At 36.5% G+C, this 22,501-nt stretch overlaps 1 protein-coding gene across 1 annotated transcript in view; it reads right to left on the bottom strand.

The window, feature by feature from the left end:
• The window catches only part of LOC133530441 (CCAAT/enhancer-binding protein-like), a 35,534-nt gene extending 18,320 nt beyond the window's left edge, over positions 1-17,214 (bottom strand). Inside the window, exon 1 of the mRNA XM_061868352.1 lies at positions 16,115-17,214. Coding sequence (XP_061724336.1) covers positions 16,121-16,957 — 837 coding nt within the window. The 5' untranslated portion in view covers positions 16,958-17,214 and the 3' untranslated portion in view covers positions 16,115-16,120. The remainder of the gene's footprint in view (positions 1-16,114) is intronic.
• Between the last annotated feature and the right edge of the window lie 5,287 nt (positions 17,215-22,501).

Genomic DNA, 22,501 nt, shown 5'->3' with positions numbered 1-22,501 from the left:
TTGACGGGTTGGCGTTTCTAGTTTGGATGACTGCGTTTTCTTGATACCCTTGTGGATTTCACTGCTCTTTGTGTTGAGATCGCTCATGTAGGACACTTCTATATGTATCAAAGGGTTTGCAGCAAAGGTCCCCGAGCGCGGTGGCTGTATGTCAAGACGTCTAGTAACGTCGGTGATCACGTACAAGGCAGTGGACATCAGTTGTGAGAATGTTATTGTGGCTGAAAGGACTAGCAGACTTTGAGCACTCTAAGATTACATAAACTTGATATTGATAATGCATACAACTTACTTGCACTTGATGTGAAAATGTAGTGTGGTCGGACTATTTTCATATTCATATTCAAATTTTCAAAATTGTGATCTATATCAACAACGTCCTATAGTTTGAACTCTAACATGTTACCCTGTTTTACTTATGTTATGCTTCTAGCGACTACTTAAATTTCTGTTAAATATTTATTGTTAATCATAAACCGTACTCGCAGATGGCCAAGATACAGGCTCAGCCTAGTTTGGTCACTGATGTATAGTGTACTAATATTGTAATACCTGTTTTTGTGAAATAAATAATTTTTTATTTGTATTTGTTATAGTAAAAGAAATATAATAAATAAAATGAATAACTACTACCACCAAACAAAGTCACCGAACCTATGATATCAATTCAAACTTCTAATGTGACATCAAAATGTAAATTTTATTTTTCTTGACATTTTATCTGTTGGTATGTTTTTATTTTCCTGACATCTATTTTTCTAGTGTGTAAGCGAATTGGTGTAGTACTGTGAGCTTGCACTGTGTTAAAAAAATAAAATAAAATATAAATATAAAATGATTTAAATAATGTCAGTCACCCATGCGTCTTGCTCGCGCCAAACTATGTACGCATAAGTATAAGCGAATAGCATGTGCGCCTGACATCATTTGTGGCTCCATCAGAGAGGGGTCCTCATGCACATGGAGTACAAAGACCATTCTTTGATGGAAATCCAAATCTATATACCTCTCGTTTTGATATCACAATGTAAGTTTACACTTTATTTCCAAGAATACAATGTTGGTTAGTAGGTGTTAGGTCAGCATAGTCTGCTGGCACGCGTAGAAATATTTACATAACTATTAGTTTTGAATTGTCCTCTATGACTAATAAGTCTAGAGTCTACCGTCCTTGCCACGGATTATGCAATGGTAGCCTAAAATTCGTCTCGATACTAATCAGATATATGTTTGTTTGTTTGTCTACCCATCGATAGCGATGTGTGTCACTGTTATCGTTTGCCCTAAATAAGTATGGAGTGTTCGCTATTTCTTTATCTTTTTTAACGTGAAGCAATGTTGAATCGGACTTTCAATCATGGAATAACTATTTAATTAATGGAAGCCCGTTGTGGATATCATTGTTCAACGAGGCATGTTGCTAATTTGCATTTGTAGCCAACTGACGAAGCCTGCGTTGCGGATAAGTATTTTTTATTATCAGCCTATCCTGTGCTGGGCAAAGGCTTCCCCTCTCCCGTTCCAATCCTCTCTGTGTTGAGAAAGATCCCGCCGATCCCGCTGAAACGCATCCAAGTCGTCCCGCCATCTTTTTTTCTGTCTGCCTCTGCCTCAACTACTCTGGGGGTGCCAGCTAGTGGCTATTTTGGCCCATCTGTCATCATTCAGCCCAGTCCCACTTTAGTCTATCGTATAGGTATAAATAAAATACAATAAAAAATATTTATAGGCCATTATTACACAAATTGACTGCACCCCACAGCAAGCTCAAGAAGGCTTGTGTTGTGGATACTCAGACAACGATATATATGTATAATATATATATAATTAAATACTTAAACATATAAATCACCCAAGAGAGGAATAAAATATCCGTGCTCATCACACAAAAAATACCCTTATAGGATTTGAATTTTGAACCCAGAACCATCGGCTTCATAGGCAGGGTCACTACCCACTAGGCCAGAACGTTCGTACAATAGATATCTTACATACAACTGGATTATTTTTAGGTTTTGTATCGGTCATTTATTAAATTCAAACTTTCTGAATTAGGAACATGAATGAATTCCCGATGAATGAATGAAAGCATTTATTCCGGACACGAATACATTCATATTATGTTAGTAATAACTTACATTATTAGGCGTGTTAGTAGAAAGTTTAATTACAATTAAAATTTACATGGACATCCAGTGAGTGAGGATAGAGCTGTCTCCCTCAGCGATCACCTTATTGGTACTGCCCCACACGCGCTCGAGTCACCCAAGGACGCCACCCGCTTGCGCAACACGGCTTGACAAAGTTAGAAACCGTTGGTTATCCACGCGGCGAACATTCTTGACGCGCTGCAGCGCCAGGGTAACCCCAACAAACCCCTGAAGGCGTAATTGTAATAAACATCAGCTTTTATTAGCTACTTTTATTCATTTGCTTTGAACAGTTAAGAAATACAAATGAAATTGTGAAATGAAACTGTGGAATGAACTGTCGCTCGCGGTATTTCCTATCAAAAGAGCCGGCAATGCACTTACAACTCTGGTATTGCAAGTGTCCATGAGTAATAGTAATTGATTACCATCAGGTGATTCATCTGCTCATTTGCTATATCAGAAAAAACCTAGTAGTTTAGCCTAAAGATATAGTTCGTGTCATCTACGATGACGCGCAGATTTATCAATTCTAACCTTTAATAACATATTAATACGATTCACGACAAGCGTCGTCGTGAATGACACGATTTATAAATTTAATATTAAGAGTTTTAATTGGAAGAGATCAACTCAGTTTTACGAAATGTTCAAAAATCTCAGTCAGAAATTTCTGACTGAGAAGTCTTCTTTTGGATTATGCAATACATTTGCTAAAATATGTGAATACGGGCAGGTTCAACAATTAAAGTCCGTAAGTGTACGACGATTAACCCTTTGAACGACAAGAGCCACTAAAGTGGTCGTGTGCTGTCGTGCCTACCACGCCAACGACCACTAAAGGGGTCATGGCAGACGCTGTCAAAGCAATTTTACTGTTGACAGATAAGGTTTAAATTCGTTTCTCACCAGTTGAGATGCTGACGCGTATGCCACATTTTGATGCGAGAGAAAGCGTTCAAAAGGTTAAATATTTGCAATACTTTGGTAACAAAAAAACGTGCACGGCCAAGCCAACGTGACACGTCGCAGTCAACGTGAAGAACACGACACCGACAGACCGTGGCGAAGCCTCGCAAACTCCAAGTTTGAGGAACGCTGGATTTGTTTACTTTATTTCACGGTTGCGTCTAGGACAATGTCGAAATGTGGTAAAGCACATGTTTCATTGTTCCTTTTGAGAAGTAAAAAATACAGGGTGGTTCATGAGACGTGAGTATATAGTTCGTTTTTTAGGGTACGTACCCAAAGGGTATAACGGGACCTTATTACTAAGACTCCGCTGTCCGTCCGTCTGTCCGTCTGTCACCAGGCTGTATCTTATGAACCGTGATAGCTAGACAGTTGAAAGGGTTTAGCAGGCTAAGGAAGGAGAAGTGGCCTCTGTGACTAATATCGGATTTTATAGTGTCATTTGTTGGCTATCTTATAATATAGAATCACCTTAACTTTCAGCCTCCTATCTTGAACCGTCACCGAGATAATGTCAAAAAGTCATTTTATGGACACATTTTTCAAAGTCGTTATTCTCCGGAACTACATAAGGTAAAGTAATCAAACCAAATCATAGCTACAAAGAATGAGATTATCTCTGACACTTAGAGACTTTTACATCTCTAAAGAATTTTAGTATTTGTTGTTATATTTAATCATAGTTTTTTTGGGTAATTCGACATTTAGAGACTGTATACATCTCTAATAAAGTATCTAATATTTCATTGATTCACATTTTTTATTTTGTGTTTTGTCATTTTTATTGCTTGTAAAAATTTGACATTTAGAAATTCCCCTGTGGCATAATTGCTGAATAAATGTTTGATTGATCGATTGATTGTTTGACGAAAGTATTCTAATTGTAAGGTGACCATGAATGTCGTATTTTTTTAACAGTAAAAAATTAATTAACCTTACTCTCACAAATACTGGTACTAAACAGTTCATATTCATATATCTATTGCATCCATGGTAGGTACACAGGTGCTACATAATAGTCTGTTTTACATGGGCCCTGACAGGGCACATCAATTTTATCTTCAATCTAAAGATTGATTTGTGTATGTACAATTGCTCATAACTTACAGAATGCGCAGGTTTGATCCTTCATAACTTACAGAATGCGCAGATTTGATTCTGGTCACGTCTCCTAGATCACCCTGTATACGTAATATTGGTAGTACGTAAACAGGTGTCATTAACTTAGAATCAGACATGTGTTTTCGTAGTCTATAACGGTTTATTATTATAGACTAATTCTTTTTGAAAAAAATATACCGATTATCACAGAATGTTAAAAATATATGTCCAGAACATAAAATAGTAGGGGAAAAGTAGCGTGAAGCAGCCAGTTTGTGAAAGAGTCGCTTGCATATTTTGTGTGATTCAAATATTTTAAGGTGACGGGATATAACTAGTGTATTCTCTCAAAATAATAAAAAGATAGTATAAAATTAGTTCCTAAAACTTAAAAAAAGAATGCAAGTGACCCTTTCAAGACGTGGCTACTTCTTGCCACGTCTCCCCTAGTTTATAAGCCTCTCGTTCACTCTGCGTATTGGCGACTATATTTTCTGTATCATATGGTTCATATCTCGTACTAACTTAAAAGTTTCATTCTCATTTTAAAACTATGCGTTGGATTATAATGAAACTTTGCACATATAATGACATGAGGTATGTCTATGCCTGTAATTATTTTATATATCCCCAGTTTATAAAACAAACGAAATAGAGCAACAGAGCAACAGTTTTGTATGAAAAACTTAAATTCACTGTATTTTTTTAACTACGATATCTGAAAATAAACTTATTACAGGACTAGATATACATACCTTATCCTATTGTAAGTACAAAGTTTCAGAGCAATCTAGCTAGTCGTTTTGAAATGAGAGCGTAACTACGTTTGTACGGAGAACCGAGCTTGCTGGGGACCCTTAAGTAAATTTTGTTCGAGCGAGATTTGGTACAGGCGAATTCACTAACATAATAGCTAACTCCAAAAATAAATTCACATGTCTCTATAGGTCACCCCACACTAGCGTCTTTTGAGCGTCGGCGTCTAGTCAGCGCTATGGATAATGGCATCGCTGCGCAGTTACGCCAACGTTGCGTCGAGCAGCCATAGAGTTGGCTAGACGCCGACGCTCGGGAGACGCTAGTGTGGGTAACCCTAACACACCGACAATCAAATGTAAATGTATTTACAGTACATATGGTGCTACTTTCCCGCACGGGTGCGGGAATGAGCTTTTTTCGTGCATATGTCGAAACTTTAAAGAGCCATATGTACTGTAAAACGTTGTACGATACACATGCGAACAGGTAATTTGCATCTCCCTTCGGTCGTGTTTTGCTTTATCACCATTCGTTGCAAATTTCCTATTTTCTGCACTTGTATCGTAAATAGCTATTGTGAACCCTATTGTAACACCGTACGGTGTCAAAATAAGATGATATTGAGATAATCGTTGTAACGACTCATCGATCTATCAAAAAAAAAAGACCCATCTGAAAAACAGCGCTGGGTATATATCTACATATATCTAGCAAAAAACTGAGATTGGTACCCATTGCCTATAACACAAAATTACATACCTAATAGATGCAGTTTACAGTTAAATTTTTTGTGCAATTAAGTGTATTTTATTTTTTCTCACGCGCAATGTTTTTTCTTTTGGAACAATTCTCCTACTGTCACTTCAAAAAACTTAAGAATTTCAATGAATTCACGTTGAGTGAAAACTGGATACTTTTCCCGAGTCTTCGAGAGAGATCTCAAGATTCGTAAAACATAATGCAAAGTTGCGAATTATTAAGAACCTGTCGTAGGCGCTACGGCGTAGCGATCTACGCGCTACGCGGCCTTGAGGCGCGAAATCTACGCGATTCTGAGATGGACCATTATCTCATAAAGTTGCAAGCAAACTTTTGTGGCGTCATCGTGAAATCGCGTGTACGTATATCAAACAAACGCGCGTTGACGGCGCGTTAAGAACGCGGTGTGCGTACAGCCCAATTAAATAATAATAAAATAAATATTATAGGACATTATTACACAAATTGACTAAGTCCCACAGTAAGCTCAATAAGGCTTGTGTTGAGGGTACGATGTACACCGTGTTTTTTTTATTTTCGTTAATTACAAGGGTGCATTCCTGAGCTTAAATCAAGTAACTTTATCGAAGACACCGGTATTCTAATTAACTTCATTCAGAAGATAATCAATAATTAATTTGTATCTTATAAGGCCCTTACGAGCGTGTACATTAGCCTTATGGCCTATTTATATATTGATTAGTGTTCATTACGACTTCATGTATTTGCTCCTAAACCTAAATTACTATCTCGGACGATTGATGTTCGAAATGACATTGATATGTCACAGTTTTCAATTGTTTGGTTGAGTTAAATGTAATGCCCGTGTTACAACAACGCTATATGCAACATTTAATGACGTTTTATAAAATAATATAATAAATAGCAAAAAAATAAGTTTTTTTGCAACTTAACTTTTCCATTTAGTTTCTATCAACATACTTACCGATACCCCGAAGTTAACGGAATTCGATAAAAACACGGTGTATATAATATATAAATATTTATGAATACTTAAATACAGAAAAAACACGCACGACTCAGTAACAAATATCCGTACTCATCACACTAATAAATACCCTTACCAGGATTTGAACCCGGGACCATCAGCTTCATAGGCAGTCACTACACACTAGACCAGACTGGTCATCTTTATTTATTGTATATATCGTTGTCTATGTACAAACAACACAAGCCTTATTGAACTTACTGTAGGTAAAAGTAGGTACCTTCTCACAAAATTTCATTTCCATAAGTTTATTAGGATTACAAATCGTTCCAGCTATATTTGGCATGTGACCCGACCACGTGGAAAAGTTAAGAATGAAATGAACAAACTCCGAAATTCTTTTAACGTTTCGCAAGCAACCAACGCCCACCAACGTGACCAAAGTTTGAAAAACCTAAACACATCCTCCTTTGGCTGCTACAGTAACAGTTTCATTGGAAATATTCTATTTTTAAAATACGGTGGAACAAAACATTTTTTTAACCAAAGGACTTGATGTAATACTTGAAATTTTGACGAACGCAGACAAGCAGTGTTTAAACCAAATAACTAGAAAAAGTATGTGTGGTGAAACACTCGGGAAGTATTTTATTATTGATAAACGTAGTATACTATTGATTAACAAATACAAAAAAAACCTTATTCGACAAAATAATTATTATCAAAACTGCTCTCGAAATTTCACAAATCAGTTCCGAAATGCGACTTACAGGCAGGGACAACAACTTAACATAAGAAAACCATTTTTTTTACAAGTTGAACCTTCACACTCTCTTAGTCAATCAAAATTATGAGATTCGAGTGCAAAAAAATATCAAAAAAAAAAACTGCATACACGTCCGGGGATCGAACCCGGATCGTCACTGTCACCACCTGGATCTAAGCAGCTGTTTCAAACTGCGCCACTATAGGATATACGTAAGTCGGTGAAATTAGACTATTTATTCTCGAATACAAATTTAAACAAAAGAGGGCCGTGATGGAAAAATCTTGTACTTTTTTTCGCCTAGCGCCAACCGTCCGATGATGAACTTCTTTCAAAAACTTCGTTCCAATTATGGAGTGTGGCATTAAGTGGAGTGACATCTCTTATGGTGGAACTGTTGCAAAAGTGTCCAGCTGTCAGCTATAAATAATAGTTCCAAATCTCTCCAGAGTAGCGCTAGAGTAGCTAAGAACCTAGGCGTTATTGACGGAGTGAAGTGTGCGGAGTGGAGTGATTTGATTTTTTTGTTCAAGTATTCTAGGTATTGTAGCGCCACCTATTTAAAGTTTTTTGATGACACTTTTTGGTACATGGAGATTTATTTCCTTACCTCCACCTTCCGTAGTTCCAATGACTATAGAAGTCTGAATAGAGCTCATAAATGATCCCAACCGCCGCCAATGCAATGGCAATGGTGCCGCGAGCGACTCCAATGTATAGCGTGCAGCTTGACAACGTCAAATAGGTACTGTAATTACGTGCAATACGTTTGACATATAGAATTTTATCTTAGACAATCAAAATTTTTAGTGACCAGTCACAACTTGTTTTTAAGAGGATATGCCATAGTCGCTTCTCTATACAAACGTAGTCCCAATTTTCCTCTCTGGATTTTAACATTATAGATTGTACATATTTCGATATATATTAACCATAGCTTTACCCTTGTTTGTCTTTTTTCAATTTTTTTATTTATATCAAAATTAGGAGCGAAAACAGATATCATACAAATTTTTAAATGCTCTTAATTTTTATAATAACTAACGATTTGAAAAAAATCTAACATAGAGGCATAGCTGTGGTTTATATACAACAAACTCTGCCAAAATATTTTTCCAGAGTAAAAGTAAAGCCCACGGACTCCGTTGGTTGGGCCACCTTGAGAGAATGGACGAAGATCGGAACGTAAAAAGAGCGTACCTGGGTCGCCTAGCAGGAGGACGTACTATCGGACGCCCTAGGTATCGCTGGAGCGACATGGTGGAGGCGGATCTGCACGAGCTTCGAGTCGACAATTGGCGAGAGGTCCCACAGGACCGAGAAAAGTGGCGCTGGCTGGCTGACACAATGAACTAGTTTTACAGGTTACCCTTTTTTTTCAATATTTGCAATACAAAAATTATTTTGAAAGCGTATCCTCCGTTGGACCTGGGACGTTACCAGTGTGTCTACGCAGGTAGCATCCCACACTAACATCCGTCCTAGGTTACAAGGCATCACTGAGGTGACGTGCTTGCGAGCCCCCTGCACCCCCCTTAACGGCATGGACGGAAACGCCGCAGGGGAGGTTAGTGGGTATTCTCCTCCTCCCCCTCTGAATAGCAGAGGGGGTTACGGAAGGAGCGAGTCCCACATACCGCCCCCCCAATGGGCTTCCCTCGCCCGGGGGGCGATGATGCGTAAAGGCATTCACCCCTGCGTCAACAAAAAAAAAAAAAAAAAAGGTTACAAGGCATCAAGGACACCCCATCAGGCCTCTTGTCATCATCCCTGATAATGCCCTGTGTTTATATTAAGTAAACAGTACTGTAAATAAAATAACAAAATGCCATACACGTGCCTAACTCTGGAACTCTTTACCCGTTGGCAATAGACGCGCTCAATCTCTTGCTGTGTTTAAAAAATCACTCAAAGGACATTATTTATCTCTCCCTTAGTGTTTATATAGTACATAGTTATTTTTACTCTGTGGCTCACATGCTGCTCATATATCCCTACGAGTATATTTCGGTTTATTTTATATATATTGCTATGTATGTTTATGTATGTCTATTTGTATTTCTTATATGTGTAGGTTTATTCACTGCAATTGTGTATGTGAATGTAGGCTTCATAACGTTTTTAGCAACACCTAATTTTTCGATTAACTCTGTTTCCGCTACCTTGTCTAGAAGAGATCGCTCTTTAGCGATAAGACCGCCTGTTGTCTAGGCAGACAATATTGTTTGAATATTGTTTTAGGAAAATAAACAATTGATTAAATGTAGAGGCCTACATTTAATCAATTGTTTATTTTCCTGTATCTTTTTACTGAGGTGTGCCAATAAAGAGTATTCTATCTATCTATCTTCTTCTACTGTTTCATTTTACGTCGGTGTTTTTTTAATAGTTATATATGCTTACTCTGACTTCAACTGCGTATCTTTTAACAATTGAAACGACTAATTGAATTACAATTTGTATGTCACAAGGCTACTGTACGATTATATCAGTTCTTCCGCCAGTTTATCAAACTCACTAAACGACTGTGTCCCTATTTTCATCGTTACGTTTTATAATAATGTCATAATGCGTTATCTGACAATCGTTAATTTTATAGTTATTAATAAATATTATAGGGACATTCTTACATAAATCGACTAAGTCCCAAGAAGGATTTTGTTGTAAGTACTCAGTCAACGATATATATAATACATAAATACATAGAAAACATCCATGACACAGGAACAAATATCTGTACTCGTCACACAAATACATGCCCTTACCGGGATTCGATCCCAGGACCATTGGCTTCATAGGCAGGGTCACTACCCACTAGGCCAGACTGGTATGGATATTTATTTGTAAGCTTTAGTAGTAAGTTAATTTGTAATTTGTATCCTTTATTGTTTAAATAAAAATAATTTATATATAAAAAATATCGTAACAATAATACTTTTATAGTATATACACCAAAAGTAATGTCCAAAGCGTCAAGTAAAAAAACTAACAGTCGCATATTTTAGTCAAATTAAAAATGAATAAAATATGAATACCCTAAAAACTATTACTTAAAAACTAACTAATGTCGTCCATGAGCCTATGAACCCAAAATAGTCACAAACGTTTAAAACGACAAAAGTTCTGACGACACCGATTTCCCCACTTTCCAAAACTCCTGGGTATGGTCATGCAATAAGTTGCCAAAATTTGTAAACAAAATCAGCAAACAAGTGTTTGTTGTTCCTACATCATCTTCCTCGCGTTGTCCCGGCATTTTGCCACGGCTCCTGGGAGCCTGGGGTCCGCTTGGCAACTATTCCCGAGAATTGGCGTAGGCACTATTTTTTACGAAATCGACTGCCATCTGAACTTCCAACCCAGAGGGTCTAACTAGTCCTTACTGGAATTATTCTGGTTTGTTTGTTGTTCCTACATGTTGGGTTTTAATTACAGATATAAATTTACTTTATTGCAATTTAAGTTAAGAGTTTTTCTAAAAGGGATGTATTTGTGTTTTAGTACGGAAACTTCAGTGCCCGAGTTCGACTCGTACCTGGCTGATTCTTTTTTTGTGCCCACATATCACGCGGGGATTCTTTGTCAAAATTAATAAAATACTGCTCAATATTCTGAATTTTAAAAACCATAAAATTCAGACCTCCCAAAAAAATTTACAGAAAATTTCGTGACCTACACAGCCGCCAAAGCTTCATTCGTTCGAGAATTCTTAAGTAATCGATTGATTGGCTAAAGCGTGTTAACAATTAGCCGTTCCAGCGAGCAGAACGAGTGGCGCAATCGCTATGTGTGTCGCCTTATGTCACGGTGCGTGCACTTGCGCATCGCACTTCCGATCGTTAAAACAAGTTAATCAGAACGAAATTAATTTGACATGATTTTTCAAAGATCAAAGTATGGAGACCTTTTTGTTTTTAATGCGTTTTTACCAAAACCTATTTAACATTTTGTAAAAATGAATAGATATCTGTGAATCTCTTTATTTTTATGATACCGGACCGGTTTTTTGACCATGAACATGTATGCGTTGTTGTACAGTCAGTCAATTTGTCTAGAAAAAAACGAAAATTTGTGTACAAATAAACTTAAAAACAGTGAACATTCAACCTTGTAAAAATAACAAACTATTTTCTCTTTAAACCCAAAACAGTTTGGCATAAAACCGTCCAAATCACAAAAGGCATATTAACGAAAAAAGTGAAAGCTAGGTGGGGGCGTACAAACCACATCCAGCACCAACACATTAAGAAACGCGCATTAATGTCGCTACAAAGAGCTCAGAGGTCAGGCTATTTTGGGCGTATCACTACCAGAAAATCAAGATCTCTTATCTAGAATGTACGTAATACATTACGGGATCCAAGTTACATTGGAGAGCGTTGATTTATTTTCATCACCTAACGATTTTAACGAGATCCATTTCAATAAGCACAGTTGATGGTCGCAAAGGTTTTAGTATACTGGCGATGGATGTAATCTTAAGGTGATTCATGATTGTAGGAGTATTTATGTCCTTGTTTGATTATGATAATGATTACATTTGCATTAGTGAATTCATTTCGCCCATTCATGAGTTTAATTTGTATTATTATATAAAATGCTTCGTCAGTCTGTTCTTGGTTTTCACAGGCGTCATCACATCGGTTTAGTAGGTTTAATTATCTGCCTATCTGTTTCCGTTCTTTTGCATTATGATAATTTATTTGAAATATTTAAGTAGGCAGATTTTAGTGATCATTAAGTCAATGATTAGAATTCTCGCCTACACCTTGTCAGAAAAAAAGCTTGTATCGAACTTGAAATTTTATGTTAGGAACAGAATCAACAAAGAACGAAAATGGGCTCGAAATGAGTGTTTAAAAACAGTACCTTGTCGGTGAGACAAAATTACTTGCTATGCCCTCGTAGAGCGGGCCCGCTTGATTTTCTATAATCTTCTAGTCTTCTTTCTCACAAATTAAGTCTGTCCCTGTCCATTTCCAATTAATAGACTTCATAAGGCAGAATGGCCTAAAGAGACTGATATTTTAAGTTTAAAAGAAATTAAAGCGAAGGCACTTTGCACCGGCTATACTTGATAATATTTATGCAATATTTCATCCAGCTTTAATACAATAAAACGATTTAAACTATGGACCGCTTGGAATCTCATAATAACGACAATCATACAAATACCATAAAGTTATCAACTTTAATAGTAATGATCGTTGTAACAAAGTACAAAGTGAACCAAAAATTAAATTGGATCACTTCACGCTCTTAACAATGATCAGTCATCAAAAGTGAGAGTAGAAATCAAAGTAAAAACTAAACTGGTCGTAACTTGTCTAATTCAAAATTGGCACTCGATGTAGCACACGGATATGACGATTGTGACGTCAGAAGTAAGTTATCTCTACTTCCGCTGTAATATAACGGTTTATTTTTTGATTTAGGTAAAACATATTTTAGAGATGATAAAGAAGAGGTACTGCGACTTGTACAACTAAATGATAATGATAAATAAGTAATAGAAGAGGAAATAAGTAAATCAAAAAGAAGTGAAACTAAAACAAGAAGAGATGATGGAAATGAAATAAAGAAGATACGATTTCAACTCAGAAAGCTTATTCTTTTTGCTGCTGTCTTTAATAGTGAAAAGAAACTGATTCTGTAACTTGTACAACATATGGTTTTAACGGTTAAAAACAAAAGTACAAGTTCGACACGAGAATACCGTTGTGCTTCCACTATTGTTCCGTTCGTACGTAAAATACCTAGTTAAAATTAAAACCAACAAGTTACAATGTCGGAAGCCATAAAAGTAGGACGCGGCAAGCGAAAATTTTGGCAATTGCAAACAAAAGGGAACCTAGAGCAGCACTCATAGAGTTGAGTATCAAAGAGCAAAGGTGACCAGTGAAAACGAAAGTTGCAAGCAGACAACGTTTTGCACAAACGAATTTGAATACTGAATTTTCGATTCGGAAGAGTTATATTTGCGAATGTACTCGGTGACCGAATTCCATATGGCATGTTGAATATTGCATGTCACTGGTCTTTTTTTGTTGAGATAGGTCCGGGCAAAATAAAGTAGATAGGCATATTTGATAAGCGGATAAGAATTCAAAATCTTATTGGACCATGGACTGAGGAGAAAGTTGCCGGATATGATCTAAGCACCCTGGAAGTGGATGCAAAATGGAAGAGCGTTTTATTTTTTTAATTTTTCTTAAGTGTTAGTACGAATAACGTCTGAAAATTAGAAGTTCTAGTGATTACTTAGAAGTTCTAGATTGATTTGTTTCATTATTTATTCTGCAATATTCCAAAATATCGACTTTAGTCCAGATACCATAGATATTGAACGTTAAAGCAAGAAAGTTTATTATACATATACATAGTTATGTACTGTATATAAAATAAACAAATAAAAATTTGTACTTGTTGTAAAGTTGTAAATCACGATAAAAAATTGTATACCTATAAAGATAAGATTAAAACAGATGAAAGAACTTGAAAGGGTGACACAGGTAAAGATTGGTGAATAATAAGCAATGATTTAGATTAAATAAATATTGTTAACTTCTTAGTTAGGTGCAGTTAAAACTTCAAAATAAATTAAAGTACCAAAATAATTGTAGGCTACATTTAAATACGTACGTCTGAATATGCATTCGTTTAGTTCGTAGGTACTTTTAAAAATATTACTCATAAGTATTGCAATTACTCTCTTCGTCTCATATTTAAGTAATTTTATTTTTTATTTCCAACACTAGCAAAAATCGCATTCCAAATACGTCAAAATGCACTTAACCGATTAGAAAGTTACAGAATGATAGCAAACAAAAAATAAATTGATAAAAAAGCACGCCGCAGCATATTTGCCGCATCTTCAATTGAAAACCCAATGAAATACCTAACTTCTACAATGGTAACAAGGTGCTAAATTGAATGAGTTTTGGAAAACAGATACGGTCAATATGTTTAGCGCGGCAGAATTTGCGATAATTGTTAGCATTTCATTACACTTGCGAACTGCATACATTGCAGGGTGTACTAATTGCCCCCATTGCAATTTGTGATTTTACATCTACATTTCTTTATGTTTATAACTTTGTTTCTTCGCAGTTGTGTACCAACTCTTTTTATTGAAACAAACAAAAACATTTTACTGATTTTCGGTAATCAATCATTTAAACCATTTTCATGCCAATCTTAGAAAATGTAATATCCATATTTATATACTAATGACATGTAAATACTAACAAAAGCAAGCTACAACCAAATCAAAATTCATATACACCAAAAATTGTGGTATTTCGTGAAACGTTGTAATTGGTGTAATCCCTCCTGCCAAATCCTACAAGAGGGGAAAGCCATAATAAAAAAAGAAAACCTCATTGAAAGAAAGCCGAGGAAGATGAAAGTGTAAGATTAACTTTGCTTATATTCTTCTTAATAAACGGCAATCCATTATGTACAGAACCTCGCCCAAGGAACCACTCTTGATTCTAAATATTTCATCCAGTTTCAACACGTGTTTTCTTCTAAAATTTTACATATGGATGTCTCTTTAAAACCCCAATCACATCAGGTCCTACCATTTTTGTATTTAGAAAGCGACAGTACATTTGGTTACCATAATCCTTGTTCATGCTGTATTCAGCTTTAGACTCTATAGTTGTACATTTATGGTGCACATTTGCGGTTCGGTTAAAACGTGTCTCTGGTCACGTTGACGGTGTTTGGGAAATTCGATGGTATCTTTAGAGCGTTGCGATTGGAGTGCAAGATTTCCTTAAAGTTTATCGTAGTCTTTGATGTGGGGAGTTTTCACTTATTATTGAGGTCTTTACATCAATCAAAAATCATGGATATGGTAAAAGTTACAAATTATAAACAACTTTTAAATATTTTTTATCCAACGTTTTACGATTGTATTTACAAAACTGCAACAACATAACAATTTGAACTAGAAAATGACATAACTAGTGGCATTGATGTTTCGCAAAGGATTTTCATACAACTTAACACTGCCAAGACCCCGCTAGGTGGGTTTATTTTTTTATCGGTCGCTTGGCACTGAAAGTGTTAAACTTATGGTTTGAGTTTTCAGATTACTTTTACTGTAATTTCATCGTAACCTTCACACCGAGTATTTTATTCTGAGGTGGTATAGTTTCTGTGGTTGCAGCTGGTACATAATGTTTTAGTTAACCCACACGTGAGTTTATTATTGAAAAGCACGTGCTTCGATTCATAATCGTTGAATAACTATTTTCTCGCGCCAACTATTACAACAAATCTCACACGTGAGCCGATGACTAAAAAGAAAGCTAAATCATTAATGTAATGTTTCCATTACGAATATACGCTTCCTAATAACACAGACTTAATCATTGCGCTGATGGCGATTTCCGAAAAACACCTCATTAGACCATTAGAATTCTCATTAATTTGGAACCTCTTAATCACTTCAAACACAGCAAAACAGATCCAATCGATTCAAACACTGCACACATTCAAATGCAATAAATATATTACGTAACTCATCCATAAAAAAACCCTTTTTTCTATTCACCATGTGATTTACGACTTTCCGCGCTCACACTGAAACGAGGGCACACACACAAACACAACTTTCTGTAACAAGTTGACAACGCAACACACACTCACCTATGGTCAGAGCGTGTGGTCGGGCGCGTGCGGCGCCCCGAGCTGCAGCATGGAGCGGCACAGCTCCGTGATCTCCGGGTGATTCAAGTTGATCAGATGCACGTACATTTGTTTATGTAAACTCAGCTCCCCAGACACCGCCTCCAATCGCTTCAGCAGCGCGTCTTTCTCTCTCAATAGGGTCTTTACCTTCTCTTCTACCTCCCTGGAGCGCACTTTAGCTTTCTCGCGAGATTTTCTAACAGCTATGTTGTTGCGCTCACGTCTCCTTCTGTATTCATCTGTGCCTTTGTCTACGGACTTTCCGGAGGTGCGCCTCGATGGGGTCGGTTTGTGTTTGAGTAGGGGAGGCAGGAGCGGTGCTCCGAGCGGTGGTAAGGAGGTAAATCCTCCACCATATGGACCGCTGACGCCTACAGGCGGTTGGGGATTGTACTGTCCTGTATATTGAGCGCAACTGACGTTTCGCCTAAAATCATGTGGCTCAGGCGGTTCCTCTTTTATGGGTGGCTGTTGTTCATGTGCCGCGGTAGCCGGTACGGGCGCGTATGATGCTCCCGAATGTACCGGCTGCGGCATGTAAGCCAGAGTTGTCCGTGTAAAGTGTCGCGGCTGAGGAGAACGGCCACCCGGTAGGATCTCCTGGAAGAGCGCCATGGTCTCCTCTCCCCGGAACTGATCCTCGATGAGGTGCTGTAAATCCAGACTAATCTCCTGGCCATTGAGCTCGTCCAGGTCCGGGGGCGGGAAGGGCGCGCGCTTGTCATCGCCGACCTTCTTGAGATCGGGTTGCGGCGGCGGCGGCGGCGCGCCGGTCGCATCGTACATCTGTGGGGAATCCATCCCACCGCCCGGGCCGCAAGCGGGCCCAGCGGCGCCGGCGGCCCGAGCCTCCACTTCAAAGCACTGGGAAGCCGTCACTTAATCACATACACCGTGGTTGGTATCCGAGTTGTCGCTGGCACTGATCGCGTGTGTTTGTGCGGAGCGGGCAGAAAGGGCGCGTGCGGACGCGACGGCGGCGAGGCGCGGACTGGCGCAGCGCGCGCGCCGGCCGGCCGCCCCGGAAGGAAGCACTTGAGTTCCACTGTACTTTTACTGCGATTACGGACTTCGGCGCTACGAACTTCGTTTCATGAAAGCTTTGTTTATAAAGTTTTGTTTCTGATATTTTGATCGATTTTGTTATTTTTACTTTCTTTCGATAGATTCAGGGGTCAACAATATAAAAACAATTAACATGAAATATATATATTTTAAATACTTTGTTAAACTTTTTTTTTAACTAAGTAAACCTTTTGTCCCATTAATATTAATTTTATGGCTGTCTAAAAGAAAATTAATACAACCAATTGATACTTCACAAAAAAATCTCGGGCCTGTAAGTTAAATTATCCTAATAGCCCACATTGACAAAGAATATTCAGGAACATTTTCCTTACACATCTTTTACAAAATATTAAAACTAAAAAATCATCTCATTTAGCTTTGATACACAAACACGATTGTTCGTGAAAATTATCAAGAATATGCCGCAGTAGGTACAAAAATTTTCAATATATTGTTTTTCCACTTATACTTAGTACCTATTTCAATCAGTATTTAACTAGGCAACCCTGAAATATTTTTTTTCTTACCTACTTTAGGGTTGCAACTTCTTTTTCTTTAAAAATTTTCAAGACCGGCTCTAAAAAACATTATTAGAGCCGGTCTTGAAAATTACGGCTCTAATATTATTTCAATATGTAAATATTACCTACTGTTTTAATACATGATTTCCTCGCACTATAACCGTACTTTGATTGTAATGTTTTTAACCTACTTGTAATAAAATTAGGAGGTCGCGACTCGCTTGTTTTCTTTTATTGTTGTTTTGCGTGCAAATGCAAGTTTAATCGAAATAATTCTTAAATACGGTGACATTTCAAACATTCGTCCACCATATTGTCATTTCAGACAGGTATTATTTTATCTTAATGTTGTTGTGCTTGGTGTATGATTCCAGATGGTTGAAATAAAGGAGAATTTAATTAGATTAATTTTAAATTAATCAACTTAAATATTTTTTAATTAAATTATAAACGTCAGTATTTTAAAAGTAAAACTCATGTATACCCACTTGCTTCGTATGAATTAGTGACACAACAAAAAACTATAACTCCCTTGGGAGTCAAACTATTTTTTCTAAATCCATAACTCCCGCGGGAACAATTCATGCCGTTGTCCTTCAGGTATACCTGCATGAAATAAGATCCTTTTCGAGCAAGTGTGATTAAAAGTTATAAACATATCTAAGAAATGATTTTTGTTGATTAAACATGTAATAATCAAGAACATCAATAACAGATATAGTTATATCTCTCATGTATTGTATGATAATATTAATATCATATAATAGTTTCATAATTCTTTATGAACTTTGTGGAGATAAGAGGGCGAATGTATTTTTTTGAAGATCTAAAATCCTAATACCTAATACATTGTGCAACGAGGGAGGTAAGAGAAATTTTGCAAACAAGGGAGTTAATTCACGAAAGCCGCAGTCTGGAATCAGGGATAACTTTTTAGGACATGCAAAATTTTTTTATCGTAATGAACCCGTTTGGTCTCATGAAAACTGAAAAAAAAAATTTAAAAAAATGGTTCTATTTTCACTCCCATTAAGCGTAAGCGAGAGCGCGATGGCTGTGCGTACCATTGTTAAAACATGTAATGAATGAATTTATAACATTTTTTTTGTAAGTTTTTACAAGAACAAAAATAAAAAGTTCGTCCAAAAATAACATAACATTTACCATTTTAGAAGCAATTTCCTTATTATTAACTTTTGTGCAAAAATTGTTTCGAATTTTTAAGGTGCGTTTTAGACATATGTTCGTGATTTTTTTTTCTATCGAGCAATAGTCAAGAAATCAGGTTTCGAATCCATAAAGTGAATAGAAAAAGGCTAATTAAATTTTTGGTCTCCTTTCCATACATGTTGAAAGTCTGGCCACAAAGAGAGAAGAATAGCTTTTTAAATCTAACGAATTAACGGTATTTTTTCAATGAAACTTCGTTTCGGGAGAAAACGGTTTCCACTAACTAAATCTTAACAAATCACTTTGATTTTGATCTCGATCGCTTCAGCATAATATATTCTAAGTTCATAGGTTTCGCTTTTTTGTTTTTTTTTTTTTTGTTTTGCATTTTCTATTTACAGTGAAACCTAGTTTTTCATTGTGTCAATAACATGCTTAAAAATCATGGAGAATGGAAATTTAGAGGAGAAAAAACTTTTTTTTTTTGTATGTACGATCGTGATAATACTTCCCTCTAAGTTAGATCGTTAATGAATGTCTCGTTTTGTGAATCGTTTTTGTTTGTATCGCGAAGCACGTAATGACCGTGGTATGCGAGTTTCTTGCTAATTAATACCTTTACTCGAAATTCTGAATCATATTTATAAGTAATTTTATTATTATACTACTTCGGTGGCAAACAAGCCTGTAGATTTGATAGTAAGAGGGGACACATAAAGGCCACTTGTGCGTTCCAGGATTAGCCCTTAACCCTGTATAAACGTTTAATTTGGAGAAAAACCGTAGAAAAACCTGATTTGATAAGTATTGAAGTTTATTTTTATACATATAAGTATATTCTTATTTTGATGTGAGTAGGGTTGAAAATTCTTTAAAAAAATCAAATCGATTTTTCAGGACGTTTTGAATTTTTCGGTTTTTTCCGTATTGTTCAGTTTTTTTGGGAAAGCAATGAAACTTTTATTCTAATTGTTATTATTTAATTATTATTCACCGCCACTGCTATTGCTATTATCTAAGTCTATCATACTCGATATGGATTAAATATGAATGGAAAAATACACAAGTTCTTTTCAAGTTGCGTTTTTTTTTTTTGTTTATTTCAGATTTTTTTCGTTTTTATCTGAAAAATATAGACACTAAGTGACATTGTCTTTTTCCAAATAAAACTTTAAAAAACATAGCTTTTAGAAAATAACGGGAATTTTTCCGGGTTTTTTTTTTAACCTTACGTAGGGGCGAAGACCGCCAGGCTGAAGTGGGGCTGGGCGGGTCACATCTGCCACATGCATCCGGATAGGTGGGCTAGTCTAGCCACCAAATGGATGCCGCAAGTTAAGCGCGGACGTGGCAGGCCCAGACGGAGGTGGCGGGATAACTTAGACACCTTCATCAGTAACTGGCCAGAAATAGCACCAAAAAGTAAGAACAATGAAATGTATTAAAAATCCTAGTAAATAATATAAGAATTAAGACCGACAAACAATTCCATGCCATTTTTAAAAGATCCTAATTCTTAATCATTAAAAAATCGAAAGAGTCCAACGAAGGAACATATTAGCTGTGGCTAACATTATGTATCAAATTACGCAAAAATATTTTCTATAAAGATAATACCTAAATTTGAAACTATGGGGCAAAATTTTCATTTTACAAGCTTTTACGACCAGTTTGGCCTAGTGGGAAGTGACCCTGCCTACGAAGCTGATGGTCCCGGGTTCAAATCCTGGTAAGGGCATTTATTCGTGTGATGAGCATGGATATTTGTTCCTGAGTCATGGGTGTTTTCTATGTATTTAAGTATTTATAAATATTTATATATCATATATATCGTTGTCTAAGTACCCTCAACACAAGTCTTATTGAGCTTACTGTGGGACTTAGTCAATTTGTGTAATAATGTCCTATAATATTTATTTTATTATTATTTATTTGGGCTGTACGCACACCGCGTTTTTAACGCGCCGTCAACGTTATTTATGTAACTTACAAATCTGGCAATGTTCGGTTTTACATATCATACATGGGTTCTAGAGGCACAGTGTACAATATTATGTAAAGTGTGTAATTGTAATGTTATCCAGAAGTAACTGTAATTTTAATTTATTGTATTGTAACGTTAATCTATTGTAGTGCAATTTTAATATGAATTATAGATATGAGTTTTCTTTTTTTTATACTAAGTCGGTGGCAAACAAGCATACGACCGGCCTGATGGTAAGCAGTCTCCGTAGCCTATGTACACCTGCAACTCCAGAGTAGTTACATGCTCCTGTGCTTTTCTTTTTATTTCTCTTGTTTTTGACATATTTTAATTTTATTGTAATTTATTTGTTTTTATTTTTTAGTCGTTGACATGCATTTTTATTTTTATTTGATACTGCTATTATTTTTTTGTTTTATTTATGGGCATGTAGCCTGAAATAAATAATATTAATTGAATTGAATTAATATGTTTGTTCGGGTCAAATCATGCAAGCTAAATTAACTTCTCATAATTCAATTGTGCTGAAACTTCACATACTTACATATGTAAGTTGGGTGACAATGCAATATTATGATACCATCGAGCTGATCTGATGATGGAGACAGGGGGTAAAACAACATAAGTGTTTAGGCTTGTTAGAATTGGTTCGACGAGTATTAATTGCCTGTTAAAATACATGTACAGTCAGCGATAAAATCTTGTATCGAAAATATTTTTTGTCAAAAAAACTTATTTTTTTAAATCTTTTCTACAATCAATAGTTTCATAACGCTGCGGTACTTTGTAGCCCTACCTCAACAGCTTCCCATGACCACACCCCACCATCCCCAAACATGTGACAACCAGGAATGTCATCATCACACGTGATCGCTATCACCACCCTATCATCACGCACTGATAGTGATAGCACGTGATATCGAGTCATGATCAGACACGGCACGAACGTGGACAATCGGCGCCAGGAAAAGACTTATGTAATTATATTAATTAGTTGTTAATTTACACGATGGACAAAATATTTTATTGTTTTCCTACTCGTAGTTATTGGCAGTATCTGGGGGACTAGCTAGATGATAATCGCTGACAAAAACGTCAAACTTACATGCGTATTCTGATTTTAATAACAGGATGTCAATTAGATCTGTATTTACAAGAACAATTTACATAATGGATATATACAGAGGATTACTATAACTTGCTTAAATCTATATTAGTTTTGGATCAGATCTGTCATACCGGGGGGCAAGTTGATATCGCTGGAGGCCTGGGGGGAGGAGGGGGCAGATGCCGCAGAGGAGCATCTCGGAGCTACTCCTACCTGCCTACGCTTATGAATTGTTATAGATAACTATAAGTTACAGTTATCACATTTTTGCCTATTAGGTACCTAACTTCATCATAGCATAACAATATTCTGCTGTCATACGTACAGTCGCCATCAGATATATCAGAACGGCTGCGGTGTTCAAAAATATCTGAACACGCACTCAAACGTCTTGACAATAGAGACGTGTCCAGATATTTGTGAGCGTCTTGGCTGTTCCAATATATCTGATGGCGACTGTAGGTACTAAACTTTTTTCAACCGCTTTATTTTTA

This window comes from Cydia pomonella, chromosome 22 (assembly GCF_033807575.1).
Source record: "Cydia pomonella isolate Wapato2018A chromosome 22, ilCydPomo1, whole genome shotgun sequence".
In the NCBI taxonomy this organism is placed as follows: domain Eukaryota; kingdom Metazoa; phylum Arthropoda; class Insecta; order Lepidoptera; family Tortricidae; genus Cydia; species Cydia pomonella.
Note: the sequence above shows the minus strand (reverse complement) of the source record. Positions and strands in the feature narration are given on the sequence as shown.